Genomic DNA, 13,975 nt, shown 5'->3' with positions numbered 1-13,975 from the left:
ATCTAGTTATTTATCTCTAAACAGTTCCTACTGTAGCTACCAAAATACATCCAACAATGACCTTGGCATTTCAAGAACAATGCACCTAGTAATTATTTAGCATTAGACTATAGTTGTGTTGTTTAGTAGCTGTAGAAATATAAAGTTAAACCAGTATGTTCACTTTTCAAGCCTTGTTGCTTGTTGGCTATTGCAGTGTTTCAAACCATTTTTTTCTCAGTTGCTGGCTATTACTGGAGATTTGGCTACATTAACAGTGATCTCCCAAAGCTCTCAGGCCCAAGAAATGTCAGATTGACAAGTGTCAGTTTATAAACCAGTAGCTATGTTTATCTTTTGTAAGCATAAAAAATTAGCCCTCACATGTGTATTCACCTGCCGGTGTGCTGAAAATGGTATTGAATATTGTAGGGCTGGGTGATATAGCCATAATAACATTTATTTTTTTCACAGCAAATTGCAAGAGTGAAACATATTTTTAAAGACATCATGCGCAAGGCAGTTGAGCAAGAATAATGAAATACCTGCACATCCTAGAAGGCTGTCAGCATTATGCAAAAAATACAGGTTACAGCTATTGACTGTCAGCACCAGATGCTTCAACTAAATGGAGCATGGGCATCCAGTTTAATAGTCAGTTTTAGCACAGATAGAATACAAAAGTCCTTACACTAATTCATCTGCTCCTGCTGTTAATTACTTGACAAGCTATTAGCCTATTAGCCTTGACAAGATATCTGCAGATTGTTGACTATCTAGCATTAGCTTCCTGGCAGGTAGGGACAGTCTGAACAAAGTACAATCCACACACTGTTCAGTCGCCCACTAGCGCTTCAACTGTTGTAAAAACAAACCTGAGAGCGTAAATCAGTGTGCAGTCGTTGATGCTGATCTCATTACCATGACCGTCAATATCGGAACCCACAGCAGTTGTGTGATATGTAGCGTTACTTGCTAAGGGCTAGCGTTACACTGACTGACTACCAGCAAGTAAGGATCTCACCTCTGCAGGGGTGACAACTCAAGCTATGGCAACTGTCAGTTAGTGAGTTACCCAACATGTATATGTCCCATTAATGTCATGATCCATATCATCCTCACACGCTGCAGAAAATTCTGCTGGATAGATAGTTGGTATGTATCTTAGCTCTGTTGAAAACGATGTAAATTACATTTTGGCCATAATTAGCTAACAAATGATAGTAATTCACAGCAGGGCTGATAAATAGATACATGAAAATAGTGAGGATGCATCTGGTGCAACAAGTCCTCCAAATACATTGTTTAAAAATGCACTCAGAACAACATATGGGAGCATTTTTTAATCCGGCGACCCAACATCAGGACATCATTTCTCTGTGCTTTCCTAAACCGTTACACATCACTGTTAAAAAATGATGTTTTATGATGTGACAATGCTGTGATTAAGGTCTGGTTAGGTTTAGGGAAAGACCATGGTTTGGCTTAAAATGATCACTTTGTTAAGGTTAGAGAAATGTGGTGTGGGTTAAAGTTATTACTTCCTTAAAGTTAGGCCACTTTAGTTGTCATGGCTACAATACTCATGGGGTTAAGGTTAGGGGACGATCGTAGTTACTGTTTTTTTTAAAAACTGCCTCGACTCATAGTTGGAAATGTGACACTTGCAGTTAGAAATAGGAAATGAACAGTGGTCTCCCCTTTTGGATTACTGCTCCCATCCACTTCACCTCCTTCAAATGAGAAAATTTGTCAGCTTATTTAGACATCATCTCAACGGCGCCACTGCTCTGGGTTATAATTACTACAGCCGCTGGATGGCGTCTGTCACTCAAATGTAATATATCACTTTTCTTGGGAGGACAGTCTTGACTGGCAATAAATGCTGATACTTTTAGTGGTAATTGTGACAAAAACAAAACCGGTAATGAGAGGTTTGTGTTACTAAGTTTTATCTAGCAGAGGCGGAGATAACACTAACTCTTACATTAACGTATTTTATAGCAGTCATCCTCCCAATGTTGCTATACTGAATTGCAGCAACAGTCATGATAAAAGAAAAATGTAGTTAATCTCCACATGAAACTGCCACTTCAAATCACTGCAGAGCAGAAGCCAATGTTGGAAGCCACATTACCAGTGGAGTAAAGCAGACAGTATGTCAGAGTTACTTCTCTCCACTTTATTGTTGTTGGACCATGAAGGGTTTTTGGATATACCATGAAGGGTGTCTTTTTTTGTTCTGCAGACTTCCTGTTGATCATACTTATTTCTTCTTACTTGTAATGCTCAATGCTCCGATGGATGGTGGCTCTTGTACTTCCCCTGTCATGGTTGTTGTGGTCATTTACCTTCTTGTTCAATTTCAGTTTTATGGTGGCTGGCAAACAATGCAGTGACTCACTACTGCCACTCGCTGCTACAGAGTGTCGTTTTTGTTTTTAAGGCGGAACCTTTGTTCACAACTTGTCGCTTGGGGACACAGATATGACGGTATTCTCAGCCAGCACATCCGGAAAGTGGTTGTCCCCCACCACTTTAGCAAGCTCCCAGGAACAGCGCCAGGCTTTGAAGCCAATTTGACATAGTGGCCAGACCATATAATTACAATGTCATGTGACACTGTGGGGCCCAAAAAGACTTTTCCCCATAGATTTATATTGTGAAAGAGACGGCTGTTAATCAGTGGATACATTTTTTTACGAAATGACTCGTTTCACTATCTGAATTTGATCCATTTAGTCCGATCACATTTGGAAAGTCTAGAAGAGCTGCATGATTGAATTGTTTTATCCCCACTCAAGTTAAAAGTCTTGTCCGGTGGAAGTCTCTAGTGAGCGTACTCCATGGGTGCATTGGGCCATAGAGCGTGCGCAACATGTTTTCAGAAAGTGACTTTTTTGGCTTCATGCACCGCTGAGCAACTTTCATAGGAATGAATGGGGCCCCGCCTTTGACGCTGTATCCAGTAGGGCTACTCGATTATGGCAAAAATCACAATCATGATTATTTTTGGCAATATTGAGATCACTATTATTTAACAAGATTACTCATTGACTTTGGAAACATCATACATGTATTGAACTTTTTTAAAAAACTTGCCTTTTTAACAGGATAACCTTGAACTTAAATATAATTCAACTGAAAAACAAAAAACTAATGTGAAAAAATGATGTGTATATATAAATATATGTGTATACGTGTGTGTATACATTTTATATATATATATATATATATATATATATATATATATATATATATATTCGTCTCACAGCCGGCTGTACATTGAGACCATGTCCATATAATAAATGCTGACATCATACCACTTCCTTACCCTATCAGGTAAAAGCAAGGAAGCTGAGATCAAACGGATCAATAAAGAGCTGGCCAACATTCGCTCCAAGTTTAAAGGGGACAAGGCTCTGGATGGATACAGCAAGAAGAAGTATGTCTGCAAGCTGCTCTTCATCTTCCTGCTTGGGCATGACATTGACTTTGGACACATGGAGGCAGTCAACCTGCTGAGCTCCAACAAGTACACAGAGAAACAGATTGTAAGTCTCTTGTGTGTGTGTGTGTGTGTGTGTGTGTGTGTGTTGACAGCATTTATGGATGAAGTTTTGTCTGTTTGATATACTGTATACTATACACTATGTTTAGTTGGTTATTGTTTCTTGTCCTCCCTAGTAGGGCTTGGTTTTATTTGAAAATGTTCAAAACTGGTTCAAAATTGGTGCCAGTGTCAAACCAGTACATTTTATTTCAGTGCCAGATGTCAAATTAACAATATTGCATGTTTGCATAAAATCATTATTAAACATTTTCCAAACAGAAACCTATTTAACCTTATTTAACCTTTGAAGACTATTATTTTAACAAATAGATGAAGCCATCAATGGGGCTGAAGAATCTGACTGTACCAAAAGTTGGTACTCAACAGGTTCCAGTTTGGCTGGTACCCTTATTGAGCCCTAGTCCTAAATTATGTGACTATATTGAAGCTGTTGTAAGAACAGCATACTGCACACTCTACTCCTGCCCTGGTAAACCTAACCAGAGCCAAGGTTTCTGACTGTCGGTGTTGACAGAACTGGAGATCAATGACCTGTGTGTCATAATCCACATAATGACCAGAATCACAAACCCCTAAAATATCATGCTAGGTATCTGCTAGTAGCCACCGCTGTTTTAATACTTAAGTAACCTACCTAACACAGACTGGGTTTCAACCATTGGTCCATTTACAGGTTCACCTTCCTGCCCATGAAGTTTGATGTCTGTGTGCATGCAAGCACAAGATTTTTTTTAATCATAACAACCACTGACATAAAATATTATTTTAAAAAAGTCAAATTTCTCCTATAATCCTTTTTAGTATCCATTATAACCATTCTGTGGTTATCCGGCACAGTTGGTAACTTGAGTTTTGATCACATTAATTTGCTGGTGGTTAGTGTGACCCACAAGCTGCTAGATGTGGTAAGGAAAACAGAGACATGAAAATACAGTGCAGGCCACAATTATTTAGGCAGTGTCTCATTTTCTGTCTTTTTCACTCCAACAAATTTGATTTAAAATGAAAAACATCAACTCATCGATTAATCAGCTAATAATTGAATCTTTAGAATAAACAGCAAAAACAGGGTGAACTTGGCCATAAGTGGAAAATACCATTTTCTCAGCTAATGTGAGTATTTGAGAAATCCTTGCTTCTATAGATAAATGCATGAATTATTAAAATTTCACCAAAAATGATCAGTATGTGTCTCTTTGAATGTAATTTTGAAAGAGATTGAATCCGTTTTATGCTGTAGATGTAAAAGCAGAATAGATACCAAAGCCACGGTGGATATTTCCAGATTCAATGTGGTTGACAACCGTTTTCTCAGGAACAGGAAATGTTGAGTAAGCAGAATAATGTTGAGTCAGGATCTCTGTTCCAAGTGGTTTGAGAGTTCCCTGCGATATCACTAAAAACTACTCTCTAGGCAAATTTCTTCAGAGTCTATGCCTTGTAATGTCAATGCTGCTGATTACGTGGAGAAGCTTACATGCTTTAGAATGGCGACCATAAACCAAATATACTGATAACAGTGAGAGCTTTTGAAAAGTTTGACCCCGTGGTTGTTTAATAGACCCAGTAAAAACATTAGTCCTTACCTCTTTCATTTTAAGACATGCAGTACATGTCATGTTAAGTAGAGCTGGCACTGGCAGCCGCCAAGCCCAGACAGAAGCTGCTATCTGTCACTTTACATATTCCAGAGCTGACCACTCCCTGTGTCTGTTGGTGATCTCCATCCAACTTATTGTCTGACTGCTAAGAACTATTGGCCTGCACCAGTTTGGGCTGGTTGATTTGAGGAGAATAGCTAAGGTGTACATTACAGGCTTATTGCATAGTCAGTACACGTCTTAGCTAGCATATTTTCAGAAAAAGTTAGGTTCCTTAGAATTCCCATCCATTGGTATGTCAGTTGAACTATACATGTTCTGGTCAGTGTCTATGAAAAGAAGTTTTGTGCAATTTTAAATTATTTGCCTTTATGTCCACAAGCATGAAGCATGTTTATGCAATATTGATAGTGTGTTAAACTGATTTTTGTCACTTTTCTTGTTTTTACTATTTCTTACAGGATAAATATATTTAGCTGTCTTCCCACAGTGGTTCCCATTATGCATAGGGTGATGTAAACAGGAAATACACACTCAGTTGTCACTTTATTAGGTCCACCTAGCTGAAACTAATGCACTTGGGCACACCCTTGTGAACCACACCAGGTACCTTTGTTGCATCTCTGTCTCCCTCATTTCCTATCATCTCTCTGCTGTCTGTAATAATGGCTTAAAATGCCCAAAATACTTTCAGTATTTGTATCTTATTTTACTATTAAGGTTTCAGTGTCATAAAATTCAAGCTGTTTTTATAGGAAAGGTGCACTAACTGAATGAAAGCACTGAAATGTACTGTGTCTTATATCAAAAGATCAGAGTCACCACCTTAAAGAATAAAGAAAATTATTCTTAGCAACAGACGTAATACTTCATGACTCTGCAGTGTGAAATTGGTAATGTTTTGGTGCCATCTAGTGGTGGATTTAGCCTCACACAGATCCAGTCAGTATGAGCACATGATGTGTGGACTTAGGAATCGTAAGTAGTATGTTTGCAGATGGTGAGAGTAGTTGACGGGGGTTGATGGTGGTGTAAGCCTACCCCCTTAATATAGTCTGTGGGCCATACAGTCAAAGCACAAAATTGAATGAATACTTGTGTCAACTCCTGTCTTAAACATTGGAACCTTCATGAAGGTAGGATTTATTGCTGGGCTTTTGTATTAGACTGCATTTATTTTAGCTAGGTGGACCTAATACACTGGCAGCTGATTGTGTATTATCATGAACAATATGATATTGCACTAGGGCTTTCATCATCAATTAATCTGCTGATCATTTCCTCAAGTAATCAATGAATCGTTTTGTCTATAAAATTGAAGAAAATAATGAAACAAGACAATGTGCAGTTTCCCAGAGTCAAAGGTGACATCTTCAGATGCCTTGTTTTATCTGATCAACAGTCCAAAATACAAAGATATTCACTTTACAATCACGTATGACAAAGAAAAGTATGGAATTCTCACATTTGAGAAGTTGAAAGCTTAGAAAAATGACGAAAACGATTAATTGATTATCAAAATAGTTGCAGATTAATTTTCAATTAATTGTCTTATTATTGCAGCTCTATATGGCACACCTACTGTACACTGTATATATATATATATATATATATATATAATGTATAGCCCCCGTCCCCTGTTTTTAAACCTCATTGGTCGCCTCTCACCATCTCCATTACTCCAGGGCTACCTGTTCATCTCAGTGCTGGTAAACAGCAACAGCGAGCTGATCCGTCTGATCAACAACGCCATCAAGAATGACTTGTCAAGCCGTAACCCCACCTTCATGTGCCTGGCGCTTCACTGTATCGCCAATGTGGGCAGTCGTGAGATGGCTGAGGCTTTCGCCAGTGAAATCCCCCGGATCCTGGTTGCTGGGTGAGTGTGACTTCTGCTTTGAAGGGTTGAAGAAAAAATCAACCTCAATTGTTCTGTTTTTGTTTTTATACGTTTTTCTTTGATCATCACTGTGAATTCACTGAACTGTTGGTAATGTACATGTGATGTACCACAGTGATACGATGGACAGTGTGAAACAGTCAGCTGCCCTGTGTCTGCTGCGACTCTATAAGACCTCTCCTGACTTGGTACTGATGGGTGAGTGGACGTCCCGCGTGGTGCACCTGCTCAACGACCAACACATGGTGAGAGCATAATCCAGACCCTCAGACACCAGGAATATAGTTACATGATGCAACCTTGTTGTTGTCATTTTTTCTGCCTGCATCTTAAATTGGGTTTTTATAATGGTTATAATGGTTTTGTATGGTTTCTCTTAGAAAGACCTGCATGGATTGGCTTATGTATTTGCACTGTGTAGAAATATAAACAAACATTCAACATGTTTTTGAATTGTTGAAACTAGTTGAACTGTGATATCACTGAGAGTATTCATTTTCTTGTGTGTGTGTGTGTGTGTGTGTCATGTCGTTCATGTGCGTGTGTGTCTGTGGTTTAGGGTGTCGTGACAGCAGCCATCTCTCTCATCACCTGTCTGAGCCAGAAGAATCCAGATGAGTTTAAGACCTGTGTTTCCCTGGCTGTGTCTCGACTCAGCAGGGTGAGTTGTACATGTGTGTCATGAACAATCGTAAACAGATCTTTAAATAGTTCTTGTGGAAATATTGTGGAATTTAATCATTGATCAGTTGTCTAAAAGTTTATTCCTGTTGATCAGAGTATGTTCATTGTTTATGTCTTCTCTTCACTGAATTGTGCGTTGACTGCTCAGGGCCATAGTTGTTTGTTTTTTTTATAGTTTCACAGAGTGTTTCGATTGTCTGGCCTTACTCTGACAGCTTGCAGTCTTGTCATTTAAAAATGTTTTCTAAAGCAACATAATCTTTGACCCTGCTTTTAATCAGAGTGTATCAAGTTCAGTTTGCAATGTTGAAGTTGTAATGTCAGTGCACTTTAGTGCCGTTCACAAAACGCCTTTTGAAACAATTAATTTTCAAGCCAAATACAAATGGGCCTGTAGTTCAACTGGATGAAAACATGACTTGACTTACATGGTGCTGATACTGCTCATTTCTCAGCTAATGACAAATTTCTGTTGATTCTCCAGATCGTGTCATCGGCCTCCACTGACCTGCAGGATTACACCTACTACTTTGTCCCGGCACCATGGCTCTCCTGCAAGTTGCTGCGCTTGCTGCAGTGCTACCCTCCACCAGAGGATGGTGCTGTCAAAGGCCGTCTGGTAGAGTGTCTGGAGACCATCCTCAATAAGGCCCAGGAGCCACCCAAGTCCAAGAAGGTGCAGCACTCCAATGCAAAGAACGCTATCTTGTTTGAGGCTATCTCACTCATCATTCACTATGACAGGTGAGCATTCTGAGCAACATGACTAATGCAACATAACAAAATATACAGAAAGTCAAGCAGCTGACACACTGTGAAAAAGGATATTATTTCATCCAGTAACTCAACAGTGTAGCATCTTCAGTGTATCCACTGGAACTTGAGATGACTGGAGGTATTAAAATATTCAAAGATTACAGGATTACATGTGGGTCTAATCTCAGAACAAGTTAGCATTGTAATTTAAGAAAAAAATGACAGTTTTACAACCATTTATTTTAATTTAGGATAGGTATTGTTATCAGGATATGAAATGACTGATATTGGGTTATGACATTTTGGTCATATCGCCCAGTGATGTAAGGTTTGTCAAGTAAGTTTTCTGTTCCACAGTGAGCCAAACCTGCTGGTGCGAGCATGTAACCAGCTGGGCCAGTTCTTGCAACACAGAGAGACTAACCTGCGCTACTTGGCTCTGGAGAGCATGTGTACTCTGGCCAGCTCTGAGTTTTCCCATGAAGCCGTCAAGACACACATTGAGACTGTCATCAACGCCCTCAAGGTGGTACCACACACTTTGACAGTCACTCAGCAAGACATTATGCCTGACTGATGTTTTGATTAAATCATAAAATGATGAAATGTGACAGATGTATGCCAATTGACACAATCCTGCCGACCTCTATTACCCAATCACCACATGTTCATTTCACATTTTCACAACAACACACCTTAGCTTTACAAAGGATTCAAAATAACTGTGGTTTACTGTGCTGGACAGTAGCTGAGTGTCACTGACTGTCTCTCTGTGCCTTTGCAGACTGAGAGGGATGTGAGTGTTCGACAGAGGGCAGCTGATCTGCTGTATGCCATGTGTGATCGCAGTAATGCCAAGCAGATCGTAGCTGAGATGCTCAGCTATCTTGAGACGGCAGACTACTCCATCAGAGAGGAGATGGTGGGTGTGAGAGAGTGTGTCGAAAAAGATTTTGTGCCATGCTATATTCTTTTTTTTTTTTCTCTCTAGTTACGTACATGTGACTGGCTATATTTCTGCTTGTATGTAAAGTGAGAAATGGTGAAGATGGTTTGTTTCCTCCACCTGCATTGAAGTATTGCATTCATCAACATCAGAAATGAGCCAGCAGTCTTTTTTTTATTTATGTATTTACACTGACAAACAAAAAGATTAACCAAATGTTAAGTCATTAGTGTCCAAAATGAATAGAAACTGATTTATTTTGGACAAATCAAAATAATGTACCAACTGATTGAGCTATTAGTTGTGCCTTTGTTCCATAGGTGCTGAAAGTGGCCATCCTTGCAGAGAAGTATGCTGTGGATTACTCCTGGTACGTGGACACCATTCTCAACCTCATCCGCATTGCTGGGGATTACGTCAGCGAAGAGGTGTGGTATCGCGTCATTCAGATCGTCATCAACCGAGATGATGTGCAGGGCTACGCTGCCAAGACCGTCTTTGAGGTACCACTATATGAAATCTTCAAATGTTGTTTTTGGCAGCAGCAGTAGATTGATTATTTAGCTGATTGGGTTTGATAGAATGTTATCAAATGACAATACTTTTTTGGTAGCGACTAAAAAGTCCTGTATATCTATCTATGAAATATCAAAAACTGTCAAGTTCTGAAAGCTTGTTTGTTTTATATTGTATTTTATTTAGACAAAGTTCTCGTATGGCTACTTGTATTAAAAACATTTAGAGTTTGGCTTTTTTTGTCAAATAAAAAAAGGTTATATTTCACACAGCAAGTTATAGAAAAATAGAAGTTTTGGTATCAGGCCCAACTTACTGAATGTATCTTGGCAAAAATCCAATTTTTGTTGACATACTTGGTACTATTTTTATGGTTTTGGGAATCATTCTTACTGTGTGGTTATTTTTAACCCACTGTCGTCATATATGAGATCTGGGCACACACTGACTCTTTGGACACAGCTTTGCAACAGAGTGCAAGAGACAACCATATAAATGAGCACAGATTTTAAACAAGAGGAGCTTTAGTGTAGGAGCTTTAAAACCTCATCTCTCTGAATAATTGCTCATTATGTCATGTGTTCAACTCAGACATTGAATTTCTTAGTAAATAAGGTGAGATTAAATATGTCTTCAGCACTGTTGTAGTTGGGAAAACAGTAAGTTTGAATCACTGTCTCTTCCAGGCCTTGCAGGCCCCTGCCTGCCATGAGAACATGGTGAAAGTTGGAGGCTACATTCTGGGAGAGTTTGGTAACCTCATTGCTGGTGACCCACGCTCCAGGTATGTTGGTTTTTAGCTGCCAAGGCACAAAGCTGACAGCTGAAATGATGAATACTAACTTTGCTGTTCTGTTATCCAGCCCCCTGGTCCAGTTCAACCTTCTCCACTCCAAGTTCCATCTGTGCTCTGTGCCGACTCGTGCCCTGCTGTTGTCGGCCTATATCAAGTTTATCAACCTGTTCCCAGAGACCAAGGCCACCATCCAAGAGGTGCTGCGTTGTGACAGCCAGATCCGCAACTCAGACGTGGAGCTGCAGCAACGTGCTGTCGAGTATCTGAAGCTTTCATCCATTGCTAGCACCGATGTCCTGGTTAGTTCTCTTTGAAGAAATCATTGAAAGTCCTGTTCAGAAGTTTGCTGTAGTGGATTGTTGTATGGTACTGGTATATGGTGAGCTTACAGACACAGAGAGTGGGACTGAGAAAATAAGCCAACCAAGAGCAATGGCAGGGAAGCACATACAACAGGCCAAAAGCTAGTGATCAGACAGTATGCAAATACAGTTGCAATCAGTAACCTGTAAATCTGCGTATACATTCAGCAGCTCTACCACCAACCTTATTTTGGAAGTGTGGATTACTGATATATTTAAACTGGAGAACGCTGCTTCCTGAATCCTTCCTAGATTTTTGTGAGTTTAACAAATACTCAAATGTTAAACAGTGGAAACCGACTGATTTAGACTCTTGTTATGTGCATGCACACTTGTAAAAAGCAGATTAGAAACCTGGTTATGCATATACCTGGCAGGGAAATCAGGTTTCTCATCACACTGATATACAGTAACCAGTTTTCTGGATAAGAAATCAGCTTACTTAGTTATGCAGTGTAGACACAAGGATCAGGCGTACAGTTGACAATGAAGAAGGACATGATGAAATCAGGGAGCTGTTCCCAAATGTTACTTGATTAACATTAAGTAAACAATTGTCATTGGCACTGGTTAACATGTATTCTTCATCATTCATCATAATAACCAAATTCAACTCACGTCCAGTAATGAATGATAACATAACATTTGCGAGGAGCACTGGTATGCATTGTTATAAATCTGAATCACACCGTCTCCAAAAATAGTCACAGTCTGGAGCTCTCAAGTAGAGGACTGCTTTGGGATTCGGATCCCATGGGTTCTGCGAGACCCATCACAAACTGGTTTTAACTGTGCTGTGGGTGGGAGTGGGCGGTCAAAAAATAAACTACGGGTCCCGAGATTTAGACAGCGCTGCAGGCCGACTCTCACAGAGCCAGGCTGAGTGCTCAGTATGCTGCAACCTGCCGACTTCACCTGAAACTCCAAACAATGCAAGCATATTGTGTTATGCGAAACTGCCAGTTGTTACTACTTTTGCACTCTTTTAGGAGGCAACAGAGGAGTTTGTAATGCATCAAGTTGCGTGCCATCATCATTAGGAGCGCTACTCCTGATCAGTGCATTAAAAGACACAGGGAAACGAGCAAAATAAAACAACCTCAGCAAAACAAACCACAGCTAACAACACATGTAATGTTGGCATAGAACATGCTTACTTATTGCACTAGAAGAACTCGTGCCAATTATTGCACTGGTATGAATGTAATTATGTACTAGAACATAATTTTGCTACATTATTACTGACAGGTGTGCATCTTTTTATCAATACTACACCGTAAAATAATGTGTTTTCCCTGCTGGACGGGAGAAGACACAAAATCGATGCAATTCTTTCTATCATGCGGGCGTGAATGGTCAGCGTGAATGTTTGCGGGTGTGGGCGGGAGTGGACACACACACTGAGGGAGCAGGCAGTAATGGTCAGGAATTCAGCAGGAGGGGGATTAAGAAAACAGTCCCACGCAGGGTCTGCCCTGGAGTACTGTTCATGCTGAACATGTGGTCCATCTGTGCTGCTTTATCTACGGTGATTTTTCAGTTTCAATTTTCAATTTCAGTTTTATTTATATAGTGCCAAGTCATAACAAAAGTTTTCTCTGGGCATTTTTCACATAGAGCAGATCAAGACCATACTCTTTAATTTACAGAGATCCAACAATTCCCTCATGAGCAGCATTCTAGCAGCGATGTGTCCTTCAGTTGAAAACACACAGTATAAATGTCCTCTCTGTTCCCTCAGGCCACTGTTCTAGAGGAGATGCCTCCTTTCCCAGAGAGGGAGTCATCAATCCTGGCTAAGCTGAAGAAGAAGAAGGGGCCTGGTGCTGTGTCTGTGACGGAGCTTGAAGACAGCAAAAGGGAGGGTGGGGAGCTCAACGGAGGAGGAGACCGGGGGCCAGACACATCAGCCATGGCTGCCTCCAATGCTGTAAGCAGACTTTCTGCAGGCCTGCATATATTCACAAATAAACATAAGTGCTGGGTTACTTTCACTTGTCTTTATGCATATCAGCAGCTGCAACAAAAGTACTACATTTCAGTGGCCTTACTGCAAGTGTCCTTTGTTTTCCAGTCGACCCCGTCACCATCAGCAGACCTCCTCGGGATCCGTTCCGCCGCTCCCATTGGTGCTGCTCCTTCCAGTGCTGGCAGCCTGTTGGTGGATGTGTTCTCTGAGGCAGGGCCCGCCGCACCTTCAGCGGCTGTGAATGACGACGGCTTCCTAAGGTGAAAAGTCAACTTGATGAGCAGATGTAGACTCCACCATAAGCCAAAGTCCAGTATGAGCTGCAATAAAGCTCCCTGCAGTCTGCCAGAGGAAACAGACCGTGTCTGCTTGAGACAGCAGTACTGTAGAGTTTAAATAAGACTTTTGCAAAATCACACTTGCAAGTTCTCTCTCAAAATGCTGAATCTTTAAAATGAGGAGAGTAAAGAGAAAGATGATGTAAACAAAGTAAATAAATCAAACAATCTTGGCTCTAAGTACAAACATAAAAAGTGCAACTAGTCATGTGACTTTGTTGATCAGTTGGACAACATTTCTGCTGTAGTGCTGCCTATGCTCAGTGCATTTACATTTGCATTGAAGTAACCAGGTTATTGATAGAAGACGCTGTGGAAACAGTTATTGAGATTTATGCAGCCTATTTTGTGTTAGTTGTGGTTTTAGTCCAACTTTCGATGGAATGATTATAAATAGAAGGATGCATCGCTCCTTGTAATAATCTCTCCTTTCATCCAGACAGTCAGAAGCTGATTAGAAACTTGGTTACGTGAATACATGTCAGAGAGAGAGAGACAGTCTCCCAGAGAAACCAGGTGTCTCTAATCCACTACACCGATTATGGAAACCAGGT

The 13,975-nt window shown here is 40.3% G+C and overlaps 1 protein-coding gene across 4 annotated transcripts in view; it reads left to right on the top strand.

Moving 5' to 3' along the window:
- ap2a1 (adaptor related protein complex 2 subunit alpha 1) overlaps positions 1-13,975 on the top strand; it is a 29,415-nt gene that overhangs the window by 2,452 nt on the left and 12,988 nt on the right. For all 4 annotated transcript variants that reach the window (XM_067616064.1, XM_067616065.1, XM_067616062.1 and 1 more), the window contains exons 2-13: positions 3,322-3,533; positions 6,840-7,033; positions 7,170-7,299; positions 7,614-7,715; positions 8,223-8,482; positions 8,852-9,020; positions 9,279-9,416; positions 9,761-9,943; positions 10,643-10,740; positions 10,820-11,051; positions 12,856-13,044; positions 13,189-13,343. In XM_067616064.1, coding sequence (XP_067472165.1) covers positions 3,322-3,533; positions 6,840-7,033; positions 7,170-7,299; positions 7,614-7,715; positions 8,223-8,482; positions 8,852-9,020; positions 9,279-9,416; positions 9,761-9,943; positions 10,643-10,740; positions 10,820-11,051; positions 12,856-13,044; positions 13,189-13,343 — 2,062 coding nt within the window. The remainder of the gene's footprint in view (positions 1-3,321; positions 3,534-6,839; positions 7,034-7,169; positions 7,300-7,613; positions 7,716-8,222; positions 8,483-8,851; positions 9,021-9,278; positions 9,417-9,760; positions 9,944-10,642; positions 10,741-10,819; positions 11,052-12,855; positions 13,045-13,188; positions 13,344-13,975) is intronic.

The sequence above is a fragment of the Thunnus thynnus genome, chromosome 17, assembly GCF_963924715.1.
Source record: "Thunnus thynnus chromosome 17, fThuThy2.1, whole genome shotgun sequence".
Taxonomy (NCBI): domain Eukaryota; kingdom Metazoa; phylum Chordata; class Actinopteri; order Scombriformes; family Scombridae; genus Thunnus; species Thunnus thynnus.
The sequence above is the reverse complement of the archived record's forward strand: the minus strand, read 5'-3'. Positions and strand labels throughout refer to the sequence as shown.